Source organism: Heptranchias perlo, chromosome 1 (assembly GCF_035084215.1).
Source record: "Heptranchias perlo isolate sHepPer1 chromosome 1, sHepPer1.hap1, whole genome shotgun sequence".
Classification (NCBI taxonomy): Eukaryota; Metazoa; Chordata; class Chondrichthyes; order Hexanchiformes; family Hexanchidae; genus Heptranchias; species Heptranchias perlo.
In genome coordinates, this window is record NC_090325.1 from 179,743,555 (window position 1) to 179,769,681 (window position 26,127).

General features: G+C 45.1%; 1 protein-coding gene across 1 annotated transcript in view; it reads right to left on the minus strand.

Annotated features, from left to right (window-relative positions):
- The window catches only part of jade1 (jade family PHD finger 1), a 109,113-nt gene that overhangs the window by 46,475 nt on the left and 36,511 nt on the right, over positions 1 to 26,127 (minus strand). The window contains exons 3-5 of the mRNA XM_067994318.1: positions 20,404 to 20,481; positions 10,214 to 10,299; positions 4,075 to 4,232 (exon numbers count right to left, since the gene is read on the minus strand). Of these exons, the coding sequence (XP_067850419.1) occupies positions 4,075 to 4,232; positions 10,214 to 10,299; positions 20,404 to 20,455 (296 nt within the window). The 5' untranslated portion in view covers positions 20,456 to 20,481. The remainder of the gene's footprint in view (positions 1 to 4,074; positions 4,233 to 10,213; positions 10,300 to 20,403; positions 20,482 to 26,127) is intronic.

Below are 26,127 nucleotides of genomic sequence, written 5' to 3' on the forward strand. Positions count from 1 at the left end.
ATTAAAAAATGCCCATCTTCTTTGGCTAGAGAATGGTGCTGAGTAAAGGAGAAATAAATTAGTTAGTGAAAAGAAAATGGACAAAGGCTGCTCAGGTCTTGGATCATTAACCACAATTAAACAAGCTCAAAATGCTCTTATTGGAACAATGGCACCAACAACAACAATGACTTGCATTTATATAGCGCCTTTAATGTAGTAAAATTTCCCAAGGCGCTTCACAGGAGGGTTATCCAACAAAATTTGACACCGAGCCACATAAGGAGATATCAGGACAGGTGCTTGGTCAAAGAGGAAAGTTTTAAGGAGCAGCTTGAAGGAGGAGAGGTAGAGAGGTTTAGGAAGGGAATTCCAGAGCATAGCGCATAGGCAGCTGAAGACACAGCCGCCAATGGTGGAGCAGTTAAAATTGGGGAAGCACCAGAGGCAGGAATACCATGAAACATAGGGTAGAACATTCAATATCAGCTGGGGGAGGATGTAAAACGGGTGGCAGAAGTTCAGTTCCAGCTCCACTGAAGTTAATGGAAAGGAATGTGGGGAGGGGTGTATAACGGGTGGGGAGAGGTGTCGGGATCGGGGGTCATCGCAGTAGTCTGTGATCGTTGGGTGGGGGATGGGGGGAGGGGAGGGGTGGTGGTCCGCAGTCGCTGCAGGTAGGCTTGTTGGGTCTGGGGGAAGCACTCCTGCTCCTCTGGGCCCACAAGTTGTGCTATAAAAGGCACTGACCCACAGTTTCGGGCCTTCTCGTCTCCTCTCATGCGGCGTGAAGGCGGCCCGGGAATCCCGGCCCCCAGGAATACAAATTACAAAACCTTTCAAAATGGTGGCCCGCAGCCTCCTTGAAAGGTTTTAGTGACCAACCTGCCTCCCGGGAGTGGGTTGGTTGCCCGCCCCTCGTCCTGCCCCGGTGAAAACCAGAAGTGGGCGGGTTGGGGCTGGTTCTGAAATTGTTGCAATTTTCAATCCCCCCCCCCCTCCGCCCCTAACCCACCCATTTATCACAGTTAAAATTCTGCCCTATGGGTCCAAGTCCCAACTCAGCATTTGAGCATATAATCTAGACCATCAATTCAGTGCTGCATTGTTGGAGGTGCTGTCTTTCAGATAAGACATTAAATTGGGGTCCTGCTCACGTGGATGTTAAAGGTTTCATGACGACATTCTCCCAGTGTCATGGCCTTCATTCCTTCCCCAACCAATACCATCAAAAACACATTAACTGGTCACTTATTTCATTTGGTGTTTGTTGGAGCTTACTGTGTGCAGTGCAAATTGGCTGTTGCATTTCCCTACATAACAACAACTTGCATTTATATGGCCCCTTTAATGTAGAAAAATGTCCCACGCCGCTACACAGAAGCGTAATCAGAAATATATATGCCGAGGCAAAGGAGGAGACATTAGGAGGGGTGATCAAAAGCTTGGTCGAAGAGGTGGGAATTAAGAAAGGCCTTAAAGGATGAGAGAGAGCTGGCGAGGCAAAGGGTTTCAGGTAGGGAATTCAGAGTGGTGTGGGGCCTAGGCGGCCGAAGGCACAGCTGCCAACGGAGGGACACTCAAAATCACAGTCGGAGGAACAGAGAGTTCTTTTTGGGGTGGGGGAGGGGGGGGTCAGTGGAAGTAGGCGGTCTTAGTAATGGACAGAGTTTGAGATTGGAAGCTCAACTTGATGTTGATTATGATGCCAAGACTAAGAACAGTCTGGTTCAAGCGGAAGCTGAGGGTCACTAGTGTACATGTGGAAGTTGACCCCACATCTGCAGCTGATGTCACCAAGGGGAAGCATGTAGATGAGGAAGAGGAGGCCAACGATAGATTCTTGGTGGACTCTAGAGATAATGGTGCAGTGGTAGGTTGAGGATCCATTGCTGGATTTGCTAGGACAATGATCCGAGGGGTATATGAGCGAGGGCAGTCCTACTGAGCTGGACAATGGAAGAAAGGCATTGGGAAAGGATGGTGTGGTCGAACAAGTCGAAGGGTAGTATACTGGTTATGGTACTGAGTGTGCAACCTAAATTCAAATCCCACAGTGGCAATACATCTGGTAATTTGTGGGCTAGCCAAATTTCTGTAAAAGCAAACTGGTTCACACAAGTCCTTCAGGGAAGGAAATCTGCCATCCTTACCTGGTCTGGCCTACAGATGACTTGACTCTGAAATGATCTAGTAAGTCACTCAAACAATTGTGCAAACAATCGCGATCAAAGCAACAAGAGATAGGCAATAAATGTGACCATTCTAGTGTCGCCCATATCCCAAGAACTAACAACAACAACAAAGTGACTGTGCTTCAACATTTGTTATCTGTTAAGTGCTTTAGGACATTCTGAGAATGTGATAAGGCACTACATAAATGCATTTTTTTCCTTTCTTTGGGTTTCTTACATTAAGAGATTGCAGACCCTATATTAACAGCATACACATGTTGTCCCAGAAATACTGGGGTATAAAACAAAGATCAGAAGCACATTACTTAAAGAAAACAACTTATTTTTGGGGGAGCACATTATAACTTGTTTAAAATTGGAGAACTTTTATGTTGTTTATGCCTCCTCCTGATGTGGTTTTGGCAGCTTAAAATACTGAGCAATGCAAGGTGAGGGGGAGACTGTATATTTTATGGACGAAATACATTTTTAGCTTCCAAAATTTCACGAAACTAAACTTGCACTTCAACTCTTAAGAACAGGATCGCCAACACTCCAGGACTGTCCTTGGGTCTCCAGGAATTAAAGATTAATCTTCTGGCCACTGCTGTGAGCAAACCAGGAGAAAAATCATAGGGGCATTCAAAGAAAAGGTCTGTTTTTTTTTCCCCATTTGATTTGAACACTTTCATTTATTAGTTATAAAAATATTGGAAATGGGAAAAAAGGCTGTTTATTTAGGTGGGGCAGTTGGAGGGGGGAGGTCATGTGATGAAACCTCCAGGAATACGTCCAGAGTTGGCAACCGTAAGAAGAGGGCTGTTCATGTCATGTATTATTTTCCACCCCCTAAACTGATAATTATGTCAATACTTTTACATTTTGACAGTTAAAGAGTAAAGCTGTACTCTAACCCTACGAGTGCCATTGTTTTTCTAATCTGTGTGGAATCGCTGCTGACAAAGAAAACGTCAGAGGCAACACGCATGTTATCAGTTACTAAGCACAGGTGCGCAAATGGGAGACCAAGGTCCAAATCAAGACATCCAACCCTTTCTCTTTTGCACCTAAAAAGGTTTCTTGTAGGAGCCTTTGATCTGCTTCATGTAATTTCTTTTTCTCAATTTATACAACTCCAAGTGTTAGGAAGTGCCATAAATGCTTGTGTAAAATGTAACTCTATCAGTAAGCTCAATCTTATATTGATCTTAAGGTATGTCAATGTAACTATTTAAATCTGAACAGAGGGCCCCAATTAAACTCTGATTTAATTGATCCTGTTACGGTAGACTCCACCAAATTGCTCCAGTTTGCACTACACAAGCATAACGTTGGTGGTGTGGGTGTAAAAACTTTACTCGTTGGCCTGGTAGCTAAAGCAAATGTGCATTTGAATCTCTCAAGATTGCCCATCACTCCAGTTTTCTCACAAAGTATCCGTCAGGTTCCCAGATGGAAAGCTGGCCGTTGCTTGTGATGCTGAGTCGCACACTACCTCCCAAACACAGAACAGCAACCAGCCATGAAATGGGAGTCTATGCCTGACACCAACCCAACCTACAGCCTGAGGTGAGGAAGGATTAAAAAAAGCTATCCCTTCCTCACCTCAGGCTGGAGGTTGGGTTGTTGTCAGGCATAGACTCCCATTTCATGGCTGGTTGCTATTCTGTGTTTGGGAGGTAGTGTGCGACTCAGCATCACGAGCAACGGCCAACTTTCTTTCTGCACAGCATTCCATCTGGGAACCTGACGGATACTTTGTGAGAAAACTGGAGTGATGGGCAATCTTGAGAGATTCAAATGCACATTTGCTTTAGCTACCAGGCCAACAAGTAAAGAGCTATTTGGCTGGAATTAAAAATACAAAACTAAACAAAATAGTTCATTTCAATTTTAAACCAGCATTTCCCCCCTCAAATACCTGACTGTTGCTTGTGGCACAGACTCAGGGCTAACCGGTACTTGAACTCCCTTCTCCCATTCTTGTCTCCATGAATCAGCCAGGATATAATATTCATCCGAGTTCAGCTGGTGCGAATCATGTAGCTTCATTGCAGTAATCAGGTCTGTTCTGTAGACCTGAAATACAAGACGCAAATCATACGTTTCTGCTCATGGTTCCAAATTTCCAGGGTAACCAGGAAACGAAAAAGTAACAAACAAAAAGTCATTGTCACATCAACTGGCAACCAAGCCAATAATATCTGTACCATCAAAACACCAGCCATTTCTGAATACATGATAAAATTGAATCTCAGAAAATTAGATGGTCCATGAGCAGTAAGGATTCCCCCCTTCACTTATGCGACAGCTCAAGATGTAAACAGTCAATATTGATAGCCACTTAGTAATGCAGGTTAATCACTTCCGTGAAAGTACAATAGGCCACCCATCCAGTCTGGGCCCAACAGTCCCATTGCAGGGGCAGCTCGTAATTTTGAAAAACCAGCAAAATGTCTGCTTTTGCAATATTGGATGGTAAAAAAAAGTACATACAAGTATGTGAAGTAGTCTGATCATGCACGTAAGAAACAGTGTGTAAGAGCGCAAAATCTTCCCATTTCCCACCTGAACAATCAGCCGTCATTGTGCACACAAACACATTGGGCTCGAATTTAGCAGGCCTGCGGGTTCCCAGCGGGTGGTCCTCTGGGAGCGTCGAAAACGCGAACGGCGAAATTAGTGGGTTGCCCACGCGATCATAGCAGGCAACACACTAATAGGAATCAATTACCTGCTCCTCCGGGGTCCACGGCGCTGGCCTGCGCGTCGGTCGGGCTGCGCATGCGCAGTTCGATCTGTCAGCTGGAGGCTCTCTAGTTAAAGGGGCAGTCCTCCACTGACAGATGCTGCAACCAATAGAACAAATTGCAGCATGGAGCAGCCCAGGGGGAAGGCTGCTCCCAGTTTAATGATGCCTCACCCCAGGTATCATCAGATGGGGTGAGGAGGAGGGGGAGGACACAGATCTTCCCCCCGGCGGGCGGGAGGAAGCGGCCTGCCTCTGCCACCAAGAAGGCCTGGCTCGAGGTGGCAGAGGGGGTCACCTGCGCCACCAACATATGGCCCACCTGCATACAGTGCAGGAGGCGCTGCAATGACCGCAGTAGGTCCGCCACAGTGAGAACACGAAGTCTTTCCCCTACACTCCGTCTGCCACAACACTGCCCCCACCCCAAATCTCCTTCGGCACCGCCCACACTATTCTATCACATCACCCTTCATACCCACTCACACCCCGTCCTCATCTTACCTCCACCTACTCACTTCGCCAGTACTCATCCTGCCACTAACACGCAACCCAATCCTCATACAATCTCATGGCTCCATCCCATACTCACCCTCTCGTGCATCTCCCTCACGGCCAGCCTCACTCAAGCTGCCACCACCTGTGCTGCAGCCACAGGGCATGCATCACATATGTGCAGTAGGCAGCGTAAGGCAAACGTCTCGTCAGCATGAAGGGGGTGCACAAGGGTGTCTGAGGGTTTGTCATGGGTGTTACCCATATTGAATTTCAGAGCAACAAACAGCACACATTATATTGACACCACCACTGCCATGTCTCCGCGAATCCTGTCCGTTGTGTCCAATAATGCCCGCTCCTGGGTATCACTATGAGGACCCACCACTGATGCCACCCATCGTGTTACTGCAGAGTAGGTGCAGGTGTATTTGCAGGGCTCGTCCGCGCAGACGACTGAGAGACATCGGCGGTGTAGCCGGCTGCACCCTGGAAGGATGCGGAGGAGAAGGTGTGGAGGGCAGTGGTGACTTTGCCAGCGACAGGTAAGCAGTTGGTGCTGGGGCCAGCCAGGAGCAGCTCGGCATGAAAGAGGCTGCAGATCTCCACGACTACATGTCGAGCGAATCTGCGCCTCCCTGTGCACTGCTGCTCGGAGAGGTCCGGGGAGCTGCGCCTCGGTCTGTGGACCCTGTGGCGAGGGTAGTGCCCTCTGCGACACGTCTCTCTCTGCGGTAGCCCTCCCTCCTGCTGTGCAGGTGGGCGTGCAACAACACCGTGTTGGGGGGATCCACGTCTCTGCGGCGGACGGCGTGGACTGCGAGGCTGCTGGTGCTGGTCATGCTCTTCGTCCTCCGAGGGTCTCCACACACCACCCAACTGGCAGGTGTTGGTCTGAGGGGTTGTGCAGGGTAGGTGGGTGGTTCCTCGGACTGGGGCTGCGGTTTCGTGTCGGTCTGTCCTCTGGCTTGGCGGGGGGTGGTGGAGGGCAGGGGTTGCCCTATGTGACGCGGTGGCCTCCTGCGTGGGTGAGGGCTCTCACCCGTGGAGCGCACCTTGGCACCTGCCACAGGCTGCTGGCTGCAACACGCCTGGTTGGAGGGAGTCTGTTTCCCCCAGTGTGGGAAACTCACTGCCTTGAACCTAAAATCCCACACTTCCTCTTTTGACAGCTGCTTCAGCTCATTAACTGACCACAACGAGCAAGTTAAGTACTCTCAAGTGGAACCCCGCTGGCTTTAATTGCCTGCGGGATTCCCACCAGCGGGGCTTGCGCGCGCAGCCCCGCACGTCAGCGCGGTACCCGGAAGTGGCCGGGATTTCGTCGCGATCCGGTCACGTGACCGGAGGTCGGGATTTTCGGGGCCACCCCGCTGGTAACCCGCCGGAAACCCGACCCTAAAATCGAGCCCATTGACTTTCATTTGTGCCATTTTAAAATGCCCTGTCTGCTTCAGGATTGAAGAAATTGTGATCACCCTAGGTTTAAGAAATCTGACTTTTTTTTTGAAAAAATACATGCATTAGTTGACCTTCCATGGCATCGCTCCTGGAAAAAATAATTGCGGCTCTATCTTCTGTAATGTCCTTTGCTTGTCCCCAGAACTTTCTCTGCTCGTCTTTGGCTCACTAATACTTTCTCTCTCTTCATTTTCTATCTTTCTCTCACACACACACACTCTTTATGTCTTGGTGTGGCTATTTTTCTCACTCCTGTAATGGGAAAGCTTCTTATTGACCAGTCCATGATCAACGTAACTGTAACTACCTTCTCCTCCCCCCAAATGCTGTATAGGGTTGACAACTCTGGTCGGACATATTCCTGGAGGTTTCATCATATGAACTCCTGCCTCCAATCGCCCCTCCCCCACACTCCTGCCATTGGTCACCCGACAGGCCCCTCCTCACAGCCCTTTCCACGCCAAATGGAAAGTAAACAGGCGCTCCATTACCCGACTGGATTATTGTTGACTGTCAAACAGCTTCAACACCCATCTCCAATTTTTGTAAAGAATAAATAAAAGTGTTCAAAGAAAATGGAAAACATTTTTTTTAATGCCTCTATGATTTTTCTCCCTGGTTGCTCACAGCAGTGCCCAGAAAATTAATCTTTAACTTCTGGAGAATCCAAGCAAATCCTGGCTGGTGAACAACTCTAATGCTGTAGCATGTGCAACACTGTTCACCACCTCCCCCTCAGACTACATATAAAGTGACAATGGTTTTTCAAAAGGCACGTAGTTAAGACATCATATTTCAACACAATTTCTAAATACATGCTTGCAAATCTTGACAAATTTGTCGAGTGAGCCTGCAAAGCTGCATATAAATAAATTTACCAACTAAATATTTTCATCCAATGCAAATTTTTTAAAATGTCATGACTCCTGTGCCACAAACATCCAAGTTGTGGATGGAGACCATGCAAATTTCTGACCTATTTTGATAAGTTAAATTTACATAAGAGATCCATTCAGATAATGGTACGATTAACTTTTTTTTTGCCAGTTTCCCCCACCCTCCTCGCCTGAAGTTTCTGACTCTCACTGGGGCATAACTCCATCGGCGTCCAAAACTCCTGGTACCCTCCCCAAGTGGCCATTCTTCAGGCATGAGCCTGGACAATCAGTGCCTTCAGGCTATTTAACCAAGAAGGACATTATACATGAGCCTGATCACACCTTCTCATTCGACATCCACGCAGGCTCACTTTCAGCAAAAGTCACGAGCCCAAGGGCACTAAGAACAAAATGTGCACACCAATTGTTGTTCTAGCTGAGATCAGCTAATTCAGCACAGAATATGAATCAAACTTGGGGCCGTGTGTCGATTCGTTATTGCACGAGTGATGCATTTCGCCACTAGGTCATCAGAAAAGCAATGTTATTAACACTGATTTCATCCTCCTTTCTGCCTCTCATGATAAACAAGACCTTGCAAAATCTTGGGGTCCTGTTTGACACCGAGCTTCAAACTTTATGTCCTCTCCATCATCAAGACCACTTATCTCTATCTCTGCTATTTTAGCCCCTCTGTCGCTGTTTTAGTCACTGCCAGACTTGATTATTCCAGTGCCTTCCTTGCTGTCTTTCCTTCAACCACACTTCATAAACTATAACCTTCCTGCTTACCCATCACTTTGAACCAATGTAGATATATAGGAATCAATGTGTTAAATTTAAATAGATTTTCCTCATTTTCATGCCCTCTCTCCCCACTATAGCGACAGAGGGGCTAAAATGGCAGAAATAGAAATAAGTGGTCTTGATGATAGAGAGGACGTGGAATTTGAAGCTCAGTGTCAAACAGAACCCCAAGATTTTGCACGGTCTTGTTTAACATGAGAGGCCAGGAAGGAGGATGGAATCAGTGTTAAAAAAAGTGGAATTAATGACAGAAGCGGAGAATAGCAGCTTCGGTCTTCCCAAAGTTCAGCTGAAGGAAGCTCTGACTCATCTAAGACTTTGTGTCAGACAAGCAGTCTGACAGCACAGAGATGGCCATAGAATCAAGACAAATGGTGGAGAAGTAGAGCGGGGTGTTGTCAGTATACATATGGAAGCTGACCCAGTGGCTGTGGGTGATGTCACTTAGGGGCACCGTATAAACGAGGCATAGAAGGAGGCTAAGGATAGATCCTTGGGGGACTCCAGAGGTAAGGGAAGAAAAGCCATCACTGAAAGTGTACTAGCTACATCCAGATAGGTAGATATACCATGATACACACAAAAAGTTCAATGATATTAAACAGTGCACAAAGGCAAAATTAATCTTTACTAAACAAACATCCAGAAGGACAGAAGGTGGACTACAGATCCCCAAAAGATCATTAGTAACAGTAATAATAATGGTGGCCTGGATTAACTGTCCTGGGATTGTGTCTGTTTTACTTCCTAGACCTGAGATGACTAACAAGTTAAAACACCTTCTGGTGAAACCAAAACTTGGATGAAGTGATTCTATGCAGATTACTACTTAGTGATCAGTTTCCAAAAGGCAAAATTGACCTTGTATTAAATCTTGTGCCTGAATGATATGAAATGTCCTAAGGTGCTCTTCTCCTTCACAGAAGCTGAAAGGATAGAGTCTGAAATTTGGAAAATGGAAATGATGAAGCATTTAAACATTGGAAATAAGGAAGCCATTAATTATTGGGTCTCACAGCTCTGCAAAGGGGCAATTATCAAAAAAAATACAGCCCCTGCATCATCGAGGACAAGGTCCACTTACAGGAACTGCTATGAAATTGTTGAGAGAGGAAATGGATCTCTAAATGCTGAAAACTGTTAACACTATACTCTCATGCCTCATTTTTTAAGCTATATTCAGTAAAAGCCAATCTTGGAGGCTTACCTTATGACTCAAAGACTGTCACTTTACCTCTCAGCCATCAGGTAGCCAGAACGTGGGACCATCCTGGACCACATGGCTCAGAGAAATAACTTTAGCTCAAACCCATATAAAGGAGAAGGTGCATGGCACGATCCCCAGTCTGTGCTGAGTTGATTGATCTCAACAATGGGTACTACAACTGACTTCGAGGCTCTAGGCTAGGGACAAGAAAAATCTGTCGGCATGCCATCTCCTGATCATCACGGAACAACTCTGCTGGAACTGTGTGTTTGTGGCTGAGGTCGGCTGCAATGCTCTCCAATCCACCGACACTCACTGCCAAGGCTCAGGTAGGAATGGACTGGAAGATGGCCGCTATTTGTGTGACCACACACCAATATGAGAGTCAACACCTTCGGGAGAGCAGAATAGGGGAAGAGTGGGGGAGGAGGAGAGAAAATTTCAGGAAAGAACAAGGCATTACCTCGGATGGTTTTCGGTCTTCGTGTCTTGATGTGGAGCTTCTCCTGTGCTGTGATTTGGAATGCTGGGACCAGGTGGTTGAATGACCTTTAAAAAAAAAGTTCAACAGCAGTTTTGTTCTCTTGTAAGCAAAGTACTTTGATCAGTCGTGAGTAGGGCAAGTGATCTGCTGTGGTAAGTGATTTGTTATCGCTCAAATCTGATCAGAAACCAGCATTTTTGCTGCCTCCAGAACTTCTTGCGTTCCTTGGTCAGCAAATCACAGTATTTGTTGCAGAATGTTGTACTGTGCCAAATCACTTGTCCTCATCATCAAAAAAGGAAATAAAAGAGAATTTGCATTTATACTGAGCCATAACATATCCTGAGGATGTCCCCAAAGCACTTCAAAAGCCAATGAATTACTTTTTGAATTTCAATCACTGGTGTTATGTAGGCAAGCGCAACAACAGCTAATTTTCACACAGCAAAGTCCCACACATAGCAAGGCCCATACACAACAAATGAGATAAACGAACGATTCATCTGTTTACGGTAATGTTGGGTGGGTGAAGAATGCCGGTAAGATTACTGGGAGAACTCCCTGTTCTTCTTCACGGGATCTTCTATGTTAACTTGAACCATCAAAATAGGCAAATGAGGTCTCAGTTTAACATCTCAACCAAAAGACCCCGGTGAAGTGTCAGCCTAGATTGGGGGCTCGAATCCTGCAGTTGGACTTGAACCCGTAACATACTGACTCACAGGTAAGAGTCTACTAACTTAGAAGAACTGATACTTGACATGAAGGTGAACTGGTTTGTCTGCAACAAGTCTGGAAAGCCAGAGATTTAGATATAGCATAAGTCAAGAACAAAACTATTTATCTCGACAGTTAGCATTAATAGTTCAGCTGTTCTCAGTCAGTTGAGGGCAGTGAAACTTGGAGTTTTATTCTTTGCAAATTATTGGGATCACATTTTACTAATTTTTCCTCATCCCAATCTCCTTGCTTTTTTCAAACAGCACCATGAGATTTTTAACTTCTACCCCTTTGTATTCTAGTCCTCTAGATATAAAGGCCAGCATTCCATTAGGCTTTTTGATTATTTTCTGTGCCTGTCCATGACATTTTATTGATCTATGTACATGGACCCCTAAGTCTCTTTGGACCTCTGCTATTTCAAGCTTTTAACCATTTAGAAAGTACTCTGATCTATCCTTTTTAGGTCCAAAGTGGATGACCTCACATTTGCCTACATTAAAATCCATTTGCCACCATGGATGAATAAAGAAATGAGGGCAAAACTAAAACTAAAGAAAAAGGCACACTCTAAGTTCATAGACAACAAAGGAGCGGATGACAAAAAGGAATTCGAAAAGGTTAGGAAAAAAGTCAAAAAAACAATTAGGAAGGCAAAGAGATACTATGAAATTAAGTTATCGAGGAACATAAAATGAAGTATTCTACAGACACATAAATAACAAAAGAAAAAACAGATAGGGATAGGGCTACTAAGAGATAACAGGTAATGACAGCGAAATGGCAGAAATATTAAAATAATTACTTTGCCTCAGTATTTATCAAGGAGACTAACATGGCGGGCATGACATTAGAAGACATCAAAATAGATATAAAGACATTCAAGATAGAAAGCCGGCAAAGGTGGGGGGGGGGGGGGAAAGAGAGAATAATTGATCAAATAATCAAATTTAGAGAGGGTAAAACCCCTGGTCTGGATGGATTGCATTAAAAGAAGTTAGGGAGGAGCTGGCAGAGGCACTATCATATACATGTAAAAATTCATTAGAAAAGGGAATAGCGTCAGAGGACTGGAGGATAGCTAATGTGAATCCTATATTTAAAAAGGGGGATAGAACAAGTCATGGCTGACAGGTCGTAGGAAAGATAATGGAATCCTTATTCAAAGATGTAATAGAAAACCATCTAGAAACCGAAAGTATAATAAAAGAATAGTCAGCACGGATTTCAAAAGGGAAGGCTACGTTTGACCAACCTCACTGAATTCTTTGAAGAAGTAACAGAAAGGGTAGACAAGGGTAACGCAGTAGATGTAATATATTTGGTTTTTCAAAAGGCCTTCGATAAGTTACTGCATTGTAGACTCATGACTAAGGTCAGAGCATGTGGAATCAGGGGATAAGTAGCAGAATGGATAGCAGGCTGGCTACAAAACAGAAAACAGAGAGTAGGGGTTGAAGGTAGTTACACAGACTGGTAAAAGGTAGGAAGTGGTGTTCCACAAGGATGGGTGCTGGGACCACTGTTGTTCACCGTTTACATAAACGACTTGGATTCGGGAATCGGAAGTACAATTTCAAAATTTGCGGACGATACCAAATTGGGGGTTATAGTTAATACTAAGAAGGACGACGACAAAATACAGGAAGACATTAATAAACTTGCAGATTGGGTGTGTAACTGGCAAAGGAATTTCAATATAGATAAGTATGACATGGCGCATTTTGGTAGGAAGAATAAGGAGGCCACATACTCCTTGGAAAATAACAGTCTAAATGGGGTAGACGAGCAGAGGGACCTGGGGGTATAGATACACAAATCGATAAAAATAATGACGCAGGTTAATAAGGCCATTAAAAAAAAAGCAAGCAAAGCACTGGGGTTCACTTCTAGAAGGACAGAATTGAAAAGCAGGGAAGTTATGTTAAACTTGTATGGAACCTTGGTTAGACCACACTTGGAATACTGTGAACAGTTCTGGTCTCCATATTTTAGAAAGGATATAGTGGCACTAGAGAAGGTGCAAAAAAGATTTACTAGGATGATATCAGAACTGAGAGGTTATACCTATCAGGAAAGACTGAACAGGCTGGGGCTCTTTTCTCTAGAAAAGAGAAGGCTGAAGGGTGATCTGATAGAGGCCTTTAAGGTTATGAAAGGGTTTGATAGGGTAGACGTAAATATAAGATAGTCACTAATAAATCCAATAGAGAATTCAGGACAAACTTCTTTACCCAGAGAGTGGTTAGAATGTGGAACTCGCTAGCACAAAGAGTAGTTGAGGCGACTAGCATTGATGCATTTAAGGGGTAGCTAGATAAACACATACGGGAGAAAGGAATAGAAGGTTATGTTGATGTGATTAGATGAAGAACGATGGGAGGAGGCTCGTATGGAGCATAAACACCGGCATGGATCTGTTGGGCCGAATGGCCTGTTTCTTTGATGTACATTCTATATAATATACTTTCTTTGTCTCTGTACCCATTTCCCTTTCTCCTCACTCATTTATTCTTTCATTCTATCTTTTCTATATATTTCCTACTTTGTCTATATACATTTCAAACATGTTCCTTTTCTGATTTCATAAATTTGGTTGTTTTAATTTTTTTTTAAATGTGCTAGGACATATAGCAACATGAGCGACAAAATATCCCTAGTCCGAAGTGGGAATATCAGGTGGATGGGGAAAGGCCATTTGCGAGATGCTGTAAGAAAGCCTGGAGGTTAAGCCCTGGATTGGGAACATGGGAATTGCTAGACGATAATAGACCAAGGTCCATCTAGTTCACCTTCTACCATCCTGGTAGTCGCATGATATAATGATAATGGAGTTGTTGACTAATCATAGCAATCAATCTCTTTCAATTAGTCTACAACAGACACAGAAGGAAGACAGGGTCTACCTTGGAAGGGAACGGTGCAACTGGAGCTGCAGATTTGTACCGTGGGTTGAATGGACTTTCCGTTGATGCTGCTCTGGATCCAGAGTTGCAGCCCTGACCGATACTGGCATGGCCAGGAACCGCTGCAATCCCAGTGACTGGGAAACTGGGAACGAGGGCCAAGATTCCTACATTGCAACAGTGACTACACTTCAAAAGTACTTCATTGGCTGTAAAGCACTTTGGGGCGGCCTGAGGTTGTGAAAGGCGCTATGTAATTGCAAATCTTTCTTTTTCTTTAAGGTGACAGCAGGGGATTGGAGCAGGGAGGCTGCTGGATCTTAGTGTTGGGTGAGTAGGAAGTGGTGCTAGGCCTGAAGGGCAGGAAGCACAGCAGAACACAAGGATTCCTCCACTATGCCCAACAGAGGGGCGGAAAAAAGACATGGAACTACAGAGAGCAGCAACTAGCCAGGCTACTCCTATAGCTACTGTGAGGGAGATGGGGACTAGAGCTGAACCACTGGGTTTCATGGAAAGGAAAGGGAGATAAAAAGATAGACAGAAAGGTAGATAGAGATAGACAGATAGACACATAATTAGCTTGAAAAAATAACGAAAATAAAATTGGTACTGAACAATCAGCAAACCAGTTAGTTGTTTAGACAATTGGCTTTCCTCACCAACCACCACCCCCCATCACATGTAACACAAGGAAAAAGCACTTTTGAACACATATTAATTTGAAAAGATAATAAATATATATATTTTAATAAATCCACTCCTTTGGCCACAGTAGCCAAACCTTCTTACGTCTTTATTTAAGATGTTTTCTCCACTGGACAAGACTTCCAACACTATGATACTCACACAAATGGTTGCTTTCATTTTGTTCCCGTGGGGGCAAAGGGTAAACAAACAACACATGGAATTCTCAAAACCAATGATCGCACAGGCTTTGCTGCACAAATAAAGGAAATGCCAACGAATTTAAAATACAGCTGAACTCAGTTAAACAGATAACATGAGTAGTGAGTGGGAATTTTGGTTAGAAGTATGTCTTACTTTAGATGAATGTAAGGAATCTTACAACACCAGGTTATAGTCCAACAAATTTATTTTAAAATCACAAGCTTTCGGAGATTATCTCCTTCGTCAGATGATTGAATGAAAAGGTTCTCAAATCGCATATCTTATACAATGTTGGGACAGCATCACACCAATCAAAAGGTGTCGTTGTTATTCAAACAGGCCAGTCACGGAGAACAGAACGTCCCAGTACACTCGATATACATTGTGTCTTTTACACAGGCAAGCAGAAAGAAACTTAAAATGGCAGAGAGAGAGAGAGAATTTTAAAAAACATATAAATTTTTTCCCCCTTTTTGCTGGTGGGGTTACGTGTAGCGTGACATGAACCCAAGATCCCGGTTGAGGCCGTCCTCATGGGTGCGGAACTTGGCTATCAACTTCTGCTCGACGATTTTGCGTTGTCGTGTGTCTCGAAGGCCGCCTTGGAGAACGCTTACCCGAAGATCGGTGGCTGAATGTCCTTGACTGCTAAAGTGTTCCCCGACTGGGAGGGAACCCTCCTGTTTGGCGATTGTTGCGCGGTGTCCGTTCATCCGTTGTCGCAGCGTCTGCATGGTCTCGCCAATGTACCATGCTCCGGGGCATCCTTTCCTGCAACGTATGAGGTAAACAACGTTGGCCGAGTCACAGGAGTATGAACCATGTACCTGGTGGGTGGTGTCCTCTCGTGTGATGGTGGTATCCGTGTCGATGATCTGGCATGTCTTGCAGAGGTTGCCGTGGCAGGGTTGTGTGGTGTCGTGGACGCTGTTCTCATGAAAACTGGGTAACTTGCTGCGAACGATGGTCTGTTTGAGGTTGGGTGGCTGTTTAAAGGCGAGCAGTGGAGGCGTGGGGATGGCCTTAGCGAGGTGTTCGTCGTCATCGATGACATGTTGAAGGCTGCGGAGAACATGGTGTAGTTTCTCCGCTCCAGGGAAGTACTGGACGACGAAGGGTACTCTGTTGGTTGCGTCCCGTGTTTGTCTTCTGAGGAGGTCTATGCGATTCTTCGCTGTGGCCCGTCGGAACTGTCGATCGACAAGTCGAGCGTCATATCCCGTTCTTACGAGGGCGTCTTTCAGCGTCTGTAGGTGTCCATCGCGTTCCTCCTCGTCTGAGCAGATCCTGTGTATTCGTAGGGCCTGTCCATAGGGGATGGCCTCTTTGACGTGGTTGGGGTGGAAGCTGGAAAAGTGGAGCATCGTGAGGTTGTCCGTGGGCTTGCGGTAGAGTGAGGTGCTGAGGTGCCCGTCTTTGATGGAGATTTGTGTGTCCAAGAAAGAAACCGATTCTGAGGAGTAGTCCATGGTGAGTTTGATGGTGGGATGGAACTTGTTGATGTTATCGTGTAGTCTCTTCAGTGATTCTTCGCCGTGGGTCCATAGGAAGAAAATGTCGTCGATGTATCTGGTGTATAGTGTTGGTTGGAGGTCCTGTGCAGTGAAGAAGTCGTGCTCGAACTTGTGCATGAAAATGTTGGCGTATTGGGGTGCGAATTTGGTCCCCATGGCTGTTCCGTGTGTTTGGGTAAAGAACTGGTTATTGAAGGTGAAGACATTGTGATCCAGGATGAAGCGGATGAGTTGTAGGATGGCGTCTGGAGATTGGCTGTTGTTGGTGTTGAGTACTGAGGCTGTTGCAGCGATGCCGTCATCGTGGGGGATACTGGTGTATAGTGCCGAGACGTCCATCGTGGTGAGAAGTGTTCCTGGTTCAACTGGTCCGTGGGTGCTGAGTTTTTGTAGGAAGTCTGTAGTGTCGCGACAGAAGCTGGGGGTTCCCTGTACAATGGGTTTCAGGATGCCCTCGACGTATCCAGAGAGGTTCTCACACAGGGTTCCATTGCCTGATACGATAGGACGTCCGGGTGTGTTGGCTTTGTGTATCTTTGGGAGGCAGTAGAAGTCTCCCACGCGGGGAGTACGTGGGATGAGAGTGCGTAGGATGCTTTGAAGGTCTGGATCGAAGGTCTTGATCAGTTTGTTGAGCTGGTGGGTGTGTTCTTTGGTCGGATCTGCGGGTAACCGTCTGTAGTGTTCCTGGTTGTCCAGTTGTCGGTATGCTTCTTTGCAATAGTCCGTTCTGTTCTGTATGACAATGGCTCCTCCTTTGTCCGCTGGTTTGATGACGATGTTTCGGTTGGTCTTGAGAGCGTTGATGGCGTTGCGTTGTGCTCGGGTGACATTCTGGACTGTCTTCTGAGTGCGCCTGATGAATCTGGCATTGACGCATTTCCTGACAGCTTGGGCATACATGTCAAGCTGAGGGTAGCGACCCTCCGGAAGAGTCCAGTTTGACTCTTTCCTCTTCGGTTGCTGTACCGTGGATCCCTCTGTCTGCTGTTCTGAAACATCGTCATCAAACCAGCGGACAAAGGAGGAGCCATTGTCATACAGAACAGAACGGACTATTGCAAAGAAGCATACCGACAACTGGACAACCAGGAACACTACAGACGGTTACCCGCAGATCCGACCAAAGAACACACCCACCAGCTCAACAAACTGATCAAGACCTTCGATCCAGACCTTCAAAGCATCCTACGCACTCTCATCCCACGTACTCCCCGCGTGGGAGACTTCTACTGCCTCCCAAAGATACACAAAGCCAACACACCCGGACGTCCTATCGTATCAGGCAATGGAACCCTGTGTGAGAACCTCTCTGGATACGTCGAGGGCATCCTGAAACCCATTGTACAGGGAACCCCCAGCTTCTGTCGCGACACTACAGACTTCCTACAAAAACTCAGCACCCACGGACCAGTTGAACCAGGAACACTTCTCACCACGATGGACGTCTCGGCACTATACACCAGTATCCCCCACGATGACGGCATCGCTGCAACAGCCTCAGTACTCAACACCAACAACAGCCAATCTCCAGACGCCATCCTACAACTCATCCGCTTCATCCTGGATCACAATGTCTTCACCTTCAATAACCAGTTCTTTACCCAAACACACGGAACAGCCATGGGGACCAAATTCGCACCCCAATACGCCAACATTTTCATGCACAAGTTCGAGCACGACTTCTTCACTGCACAGGACCTCCAACCAACACTATACACCAGATACATCGACGACATTTTCTTCCTATGGACCCACGGCGAAGAATCACTGAAGAGACTACACGATAACATCAACAAGTTCCATCCCACCATCAAACTCACCATGGACTACTCCTCAGAATCGGTTTCTTTCTTGGACACACAAATCTCCATCAAAGACGGGCACCTCAGCACCTCACTCTACCGCAAGCCCACGGACAACCTCACGATGCTCCACTTTTCCAGCTTCCACCCCAACCACGTCAAAGAGGCCATCCCCTATGGACAGGCCCTACGAATACACAGGATCTGCTCAGACGAGGAGGAACGCGATGGACACCTACAGACGCTGAAAGACGCCCTCGTAAGAACGGGATATGACGCTCGACTTGTCGATCGACAGTTCCGACGGGCCACAGCGAAGAATCGCATAGACCTCCTCAGAAGACAAACACGGGACGCAACCAACAGAGTACCCTTCGTCGTCCAGTACTTCCCTGGAGCGGAGAAACTACACCATGTTCTCCGCAGCCTTCAACATGTCATCGATGACGACGAACACCTCGCTAAGGCCATCCCCACGCCTCCACTGCTCGCCTTTAAACAGCCACCCAACCTCAAACAGACCATCGTTCGCAGCAAGTTACCCAGTTTTCATGAGAACAGCGTCCACGACACCACACAACCCTGCCACGGCAACCTCTGCAAGACATGCCAGATCATCGACACGGATACCACCATCACACGAGAGGACACCACCCACCAGGTACATGGTTCATACTCCTGTGACTCGGCCAACGTTGTTTACCTCATACGTTGCAGGAAAGGATGCCCCGGAGCATGGTACATTGGCGAGACCATGCAGACGCTGCGACAACGGATGAACGGACACCGCGCAACAATCGCCAAACAGGAGGGTTCCCTCCCAGTCGGGGAACACTTTAGCAGTCAAGGACATTCAGCCACCGATCTTCGGGTAAGCGTTCTCCAAGGCGGCCTTCGAGACACACGACAACGCAAAATCGTCGAGCAGAAGTTGATAGCCAAGTTCCGCACCCATGAGGACGGCCTCAACCGGGATCTTGGGTTCATGTCACGCTACACGTAACCCCACCAGCAAAAAGGGGGAAAAAATTTATATGTTTTTTAAAATTCTCTCTCTCTCTCTGCCATTTTAAGTTTCTTTCTGCTTGCCTGTGTAAAAGACACAATGTATATCGAGTGTACTGGGACGTTCTGTTCTCCGTGACTGGCCTGTTTGAATAACAACGACACCTTTTGATTGGTGTGATGCTGTCCCAACATTGTATAAGATATGCGATTTGAGAACCTTTTCATTCAATCATCTGACGAAGGAGATAATCTCCGAAAGCTTGTGATTTTAAAATAAATTTGTTGGACTATAACCTGGTGTTGTAAGATTCCTTACATTTGTCCACCCCAGTCCATCACCGGCATCTCCACATCATTACTTTAGATGAGCTGATTCATACTTAACATTTTGAAGATATGACGCAAGAGAAAGGAAATAGATAGAAATTATCAGTGAGTGCGAGAGACTACATAGTGTGGAAAATCCTACAGGGCCTGCTGACCTTCACTCCCAAATTCGCGATATATGCTCCCAAATGAAGCTACACTCCAGGAGGACAAATTCATAAAATGGACCCTTATATATCAATACGAGAAAGACAGCAATATTACAAATATTCCTATGATTAAAAAAAATTTACACAGCTACATATGAAAGAGAAAAGAAAAAGAAAATGAATGAATGTAAATGTATAGATGGGAGATTACAATATTACAATGCAGGTTTCAAAAAAATACATTTTCCTCACTCCTTTGGAGGACTCAATATTTATTTCCGAATTTCCTCCCATTTTCTCTGCAGACTGTGTATAGAGCTCCACAAACTGTGGCTATTCTTCATGTATGAGCCTATACAGTTTAGTATCAGCAATTTGTTCAATCAGAACAACACAGCTCAGTGCTTACCCAAGATCCACATGTGCTCAATTCCAGCAGATGGCAATCAAGACTAGGAGTGGCCTCCCTAGCCCAGAAAGGCAGGCCAAATTTTGAACCCCAATTACTATCCTGGCTGAAATCACTCAACTCAGCACAGTAGGAATCAAACCTAGGACCTTTCTACTCTGCATGTGTCAGTGCCACTTACTCACTGGGGAAGCCGTTTACTATTTTCGATGAATGCAGTGTATCTCGATTGGTTGGATCCCACCATAGTTATCCATGACTGGGCACAGTGATTGATACGGTATTGAGCCTAATACGTGTAACTATTCAGGAGTTTTGATGACAGAGCAAAAGGTTGAATTACCTCAATGGTCTCCCTCCCGCCTCATTTGTTTTAAGTACAGCGGTTGATATAACCTGGAGGCAAGATCACTTTCATTGTAACCAAACAAAACACTTACTGTCATTGTCATCAGAATCGTCACTGCTGCTAGGAAGCCGGCCTCTCTTCATGGTCTTCTCTATTTCTGGCACAAAAACTGCGAAGATAAAGATCACGGTTAATGTCAAGGGTTAATTAACTAGCAGTGGTCTGCATCTCAAAAGAGGGACTGGACTGTTTGTGTATCTTTTTAAATTCTGCAAAGTATATGCATTCTCCATCTTTTTCTCGTCACCCCAGGTCAGCAAGAGACAGCTAGTCCTCAATAAGTCAACAAGAGACAAAAAGCTTGCACTGTAAGTAATGAGGTTTGCCGAGTGCCACAATAGAAATGTTATCTCTGTGCATAAGGCTGAGAACACAATGATTGGTGCTTTCAGGGAGACTACAATTAGACCTTTTTGTATTGGAACATGAACGAACAGGAACGACAAAAAGCTTTTAGGCGCTGAAATTATGCTGTAGAATACCAGTGGACAAACGTAACGCAGTGGCCTGCCATTCCTCACTCCAGTACGATAGCGGCATTAAAGCCTTTAACATAAATGGGCTAACACCTCCGCAAAAATAGGAGAGAGAAGAATTTCAGACAACTATGTTAAGTGTTCATCCGCCAGTGTGCCATAGCACAATTTCTGGGCTTTGAATTCTCGTGGTTACAGGGATACTGCCTTGTAGTCAAAACAGCAGATACAAGTTTACAGGTAGCTGAGTACCGGATAGGTACTGAAGCTCTGCAACAACCTGATCCTGGAGTTACCCTGACATTGATGCTGCTCCGTGATAAAAAAAATAAATCAGCCAAATTAGAGTGTATCCAATATTACAGTAACTAACAGCCATACCAAAACAACATTTTCAAGGAATTCAAACAAAATCTAAATCCAAGGGGATTTTTTTTTTCCCTCTTATTTTCTCCAGTCCTCTCGGCCAAAGTTCCATAGGCATGGCCTCCCTCCAGTGTCTGACACAAGTGGCCATTCTTTACGTGACTCTAAATAGGGACAGTTGGTAGGCTGTTCACCCATTGGGGAGCATTGCAGTGAACTCCAATTATCCACCAAGTCATCAGGGCAGCTGATGGGTATAATTTGAAAAAAATCAAAATGCAACATAAGAAATAGGATCAGGAGTAGGCCATACGGCCCCTTGAGCCTGTCCACCATTCAATAAGATCATGGCTGATCTTCTACCTCAACTCCACTTTCCCGCTCAATCCCCATATCCCTTAATTCCCCAAGAGTCCAAAAATCTATCGATCTCAGTCTTTAATATACTCAATGACTGAGCATCCACAGCCCTCTGGGGTAGAGAATTCCAAATGTTCACAACCCTCAGTGAAGAAATTCCTCATCTCAATCCAAAATGGCTGGCCCCTTATCCTGAGACTATGTCCCTAGTTCTAGACTCTCCAGCCAGGGGAAACATCATCTCAGCAACTATCCTGTCAAGCCCCTCAGACTCTTATATGTTTCAATGAGATCACCTCTCATTCTTCTAAACTCCACAGAGCAGGGGCCTATTGTACTCAAAACACTGAGGAAGGCAAAGTTGACTGAGGCTGAGAGTAGTAGAATTAGACACTTAGCAGTTTGTAGCGGCCAGAATGCCGTGTCACTCCAAATTATGCCTACTCTCTACTAAAGACCGGGTTTGTTTTAGAAAAAAAGCTGTTTAGGCTATGAAACTAACTTCAGATTCACTCAAATCTGCAATAATTCTGACACCATAAAAGGGCGCATTGTAATCTTATGCTGTGAGAATGAAGCTTGAGGACTTGCTGAACCCCTGGGAATCAACTGGTGCCACCAATCCCCTTTCACGACAGTAACTATTTTTTTTCTGTCAGAGAGTATTTATTTTTTTCCATTGCAACTCCTTCAGATGCTACTGTAGAACATCACAGAATATCAGTTCCATGACTCAGGACCTCACAGGATACTGGATTACTTCTGCTCGGTGAATTATGAGTGAATTCACCATCCTTCACAATTCACACGAAATATGCATAACAAATTGGACTCTGCTCGATGATATCAACTGTGTTCAGCAGCTGTGTTATGGAGAATTCCAACTTTTAAGAGTGTAACATTTCATCTCCTTACTTCATAGCAGCCAGGTTTTCCTTGTAAAAATGATCCCAGGTGGGACATGCTTTTGAAGTAGTTTAATTGCAGCAGTATTTTGAAACCAAGTACTCTGGATAATATATTCCAACTGGGGCTGTTTTTAACTTGGAAATAGATGCAATGGGTAAGCAGGAAAGAAAGAAAGCAGAATGTAAAAAATCAGTGTAGTGTTACAAGCTGGATTTCTCCACAACACACAATGCATACCACATAAAGGGGTCAGTGACCAGTGATAAAAATATAAAATCTTTGTTAAGATGTGCTCCCCAGTAATGGAAACATTTATGCAACAAGGAACATGTTTCTGTTTCATTATTTATTACAGATTGAAGCAAGTGTACAAATCCAGACCCAGTAAATTCACAACAACTTGCATTTATATAGCACCTTTAATGTAGAGAAATATCCCAAGGTTTCTCACAGGAGCATAATCAGACAAAAATTGACACCAAGCCAAAGAAGGAGATAGAAGGTTGACTAAAAGCTTGATAAAAGTGGTAGGTTTTAAGGAGGGTCTTAAAGGTGGAGAGGCAGAAAGGTTTAGGAACAGAATTCCAAAGCTTGGGGCCTAGATGACTGACCGCCAATGGTGGGGTGAAGGGAGTGGGGGCTGCGTATGAGGCCAGAGTTGTAGGAATATAGAGTTCTTGGAGGGTTGTAGGGCTGGAGGAGGTTACAGAGATAGGGAAAGGCGGTTAAGAATTTTAAAATTGAGGCTTTGGTGCACCGGAAGCCAATGTAGATCTACAAGCACAGGGGTGATGGGTGAACAGCACTTGGTGTGGGTTAGGATACGGGCAGAAGAGTTTTGAATGAGATAAAGTTCATGGAAGGTGGAAGTTGGGAGACCGGCCAGGAGAATGTTGGAACAGTCGAGACTGGAGGTAACAAAAGCAGAGATGAGTGTTTCAGCAGATGGGCTGAGGCAGGGGTGGAGATGGGCGATGTTACAGAGATGGAAGTAGGCGGTCTTTGTGATGGAGGGGATATGGAGTCTGAAGATCAGCTCAGAGTCAAATAGGACGCCGAGGTTGCAAATGGTCTGGTTCAACCTTAGCCTCAAACAGTGGCCCAGGGAGGGGGATGGAATCAATGGCGATGGAACGGAGTTTGTGGCGAGGACCGAAGACGATGGCTTTGGTCTTCTCATTGTTGAATTGGAGGAAATTGCAGGATTGGATGTTGGACAAGAAGGCTGACAATACAGATACAGATGAGGGGTCAAGACATGGTGGTGAGGTAGAGCTGAGTGTTGTCAGCGTACATAAGGAACCCCCGAGGTCATGTCTTCAGATGATGTCGCCGAGGGGCAGCATGTAGGCAAAAATAGGAGGGGGCCAAGGTTAGATCCTTGGGGGACTCCAGAAGTAATGATATGGGGTGGGAAGAGAAGCCATTGCAAGAGATATAACTGTTCTCAAACAGCAGGGTTGTATTGGTGATAAAAGGTGTGAAATTTAGCTGCACTGCTCATTGATCAAATTTAGCATAAGATCTCTTGATAGGCAAAAACATATCCAACTGTGCTTCTTGTTGATAGATTAAGTACAGAGCACAGGATAAATGGTTAAAAGGTTAAAAGGAACTTGGCCCACATTTCAAATATGGTTTGTGGCTTATTCACAAAATACAGCTGCAAATCAAGAATTCTGAATAATGTCGCCCAATGGGACCACTTTTACAAGGAATTCTGTCCACAAAGCTTTCTGTAGGCAACCACAAAGAGGAGGGAAGATGTAATGGTGCAAGCCACATTCTGCACCCATCCACTAACACTGGATAGAAGGCTCAAATTCTGATTAACCACTGAAGTGTGCTTTTTATTATCAGACAGAGCTCAATTCACTTTCAAACTTAATATCTTTTATCTGGACACCAGTCTGAATTAAAAGTTAATATTATTTGTAATTCACAGTCTGGTCCAACCACACTCCCTGTAACCCCCAAGTCCTCATTTGCACAGTAAGTCAGTAATATCCCAGTAGTAGACACTGCCGCATTGGGGACTGAGTGGTGCAGTGGGCTACAACACTGTCCTTCCACATCCAGGACCTGCGTTCAAATTCAGTCAAAGACTCTAACAGGAGAAGAATCACAGAATCATAGAAAGGTTACAGCGTGGAAGTAATATAGTATAATGCTAACTCAGTGCTGAGTTTACACCAATAGCAGTGTATATCAGTTACTAAACATTGGCAATATAACGGCAGTACCCTGTTAAAATCCACTTATTGCTTTCAGGTATCTGCACAGCCCACTGAACACAGACCCCTTTTTTAAATGCTACCACGATTCCCTTCCTTCAATCCAGGGGTCAGATAACTGCAGCATTAATAGATAAACCATTATGTGTCACCAACTGATCTTCACATATCTATCTTAGCCACACACAACATCCTAGATTACTTCTGAACATTCCAGCACAGACAGTTGTACAGACAAGTACAACTTGCCCAGATTCAGACCTTTGGTTTCTTGTATGTGTGGGGCTCTTTATAAAATGAAACATACCGTCGTTAACTGATCGATTTATCACGGCCCAGCACATTTCACCTCATGATGCATCTTGCTATTAAGTGCTATGCTTTGCCAAATGTGCTGTAGACATTTCTTCTGGTCTAATTTTGCATACCACAAGCATAATCACAGGCGCACAACGTCCTTCGTGAGGATATGGTCTTCAACACATGGTGCAAGAGAGGATAATTATTTCTGTCAGCCAGGACCGTATTTAGGACTCGCTGGTATGCTGACTCTGCCAACTGTCGCAAGAAAACAGCTGTACTACCTCACCCAACAGAAAAAAAACTTTTAAAATTTTTGCCACAGATTTACGGACACAACTGCTGACATTACACTGCAGAAAGAAAACACATAAAAGCAGTGACGCTGCAGTAGCACCCCTCCTACTCCATTAAACCCTGGCAACAGGAGGTGGACTGCTGAGGTTATCACAAGGCTACACAGGCCACACTACTGACTAGCACTAGACTGGTTGGGGATGAGTGACACAAGTTGTTTGATTAACTCTTTCCTCCCCCACTCACCTTAATAGAGAAAGTCTCGTTCTGAAGTGAATGGATTACATAAGATAATAAGCAAAACCTTTTCAGGGTTAATGTGTTAAAAAAAATTAAATCACATTTTTTCAACGTATTCCCTGGCCTGTCGTTAAGCTCACCCAGTGTAAACATGTCACTTTTTTTTGGAGGTTGGGGGAGGGCGGGGGGGGAATAACACATACATCAGGAAATATAAATTTAAGAAGGAGCTGCTAATCCACCAGCAATACAAACAAAGCTATGTCAAACCCACCCTTCAGCTTAATCTGCCTGCAGTTGCTGCACCCCCATCCTCAGCAAGCTTTTCTGTTGTGTTAAACCTCCAACTTTCTCTGTTCCTCTCCTGAAGGCACTTGCTGGCTTATACTACGGTGCTAAGTGGTCATTTTGCGTGTCACTTGTGAACGATTAGGAACAAGAGGATGTTGCCAGGACTGGAGAATTTTAGCTATCAGGAAAGACTGGATAGGCTAGGGTTGTTTTCATTGCAACAGGGGAGATTTAATTGAGGTCTATAAAATTATGAGGGGCCTAGATAGAGTGGATAGGAAG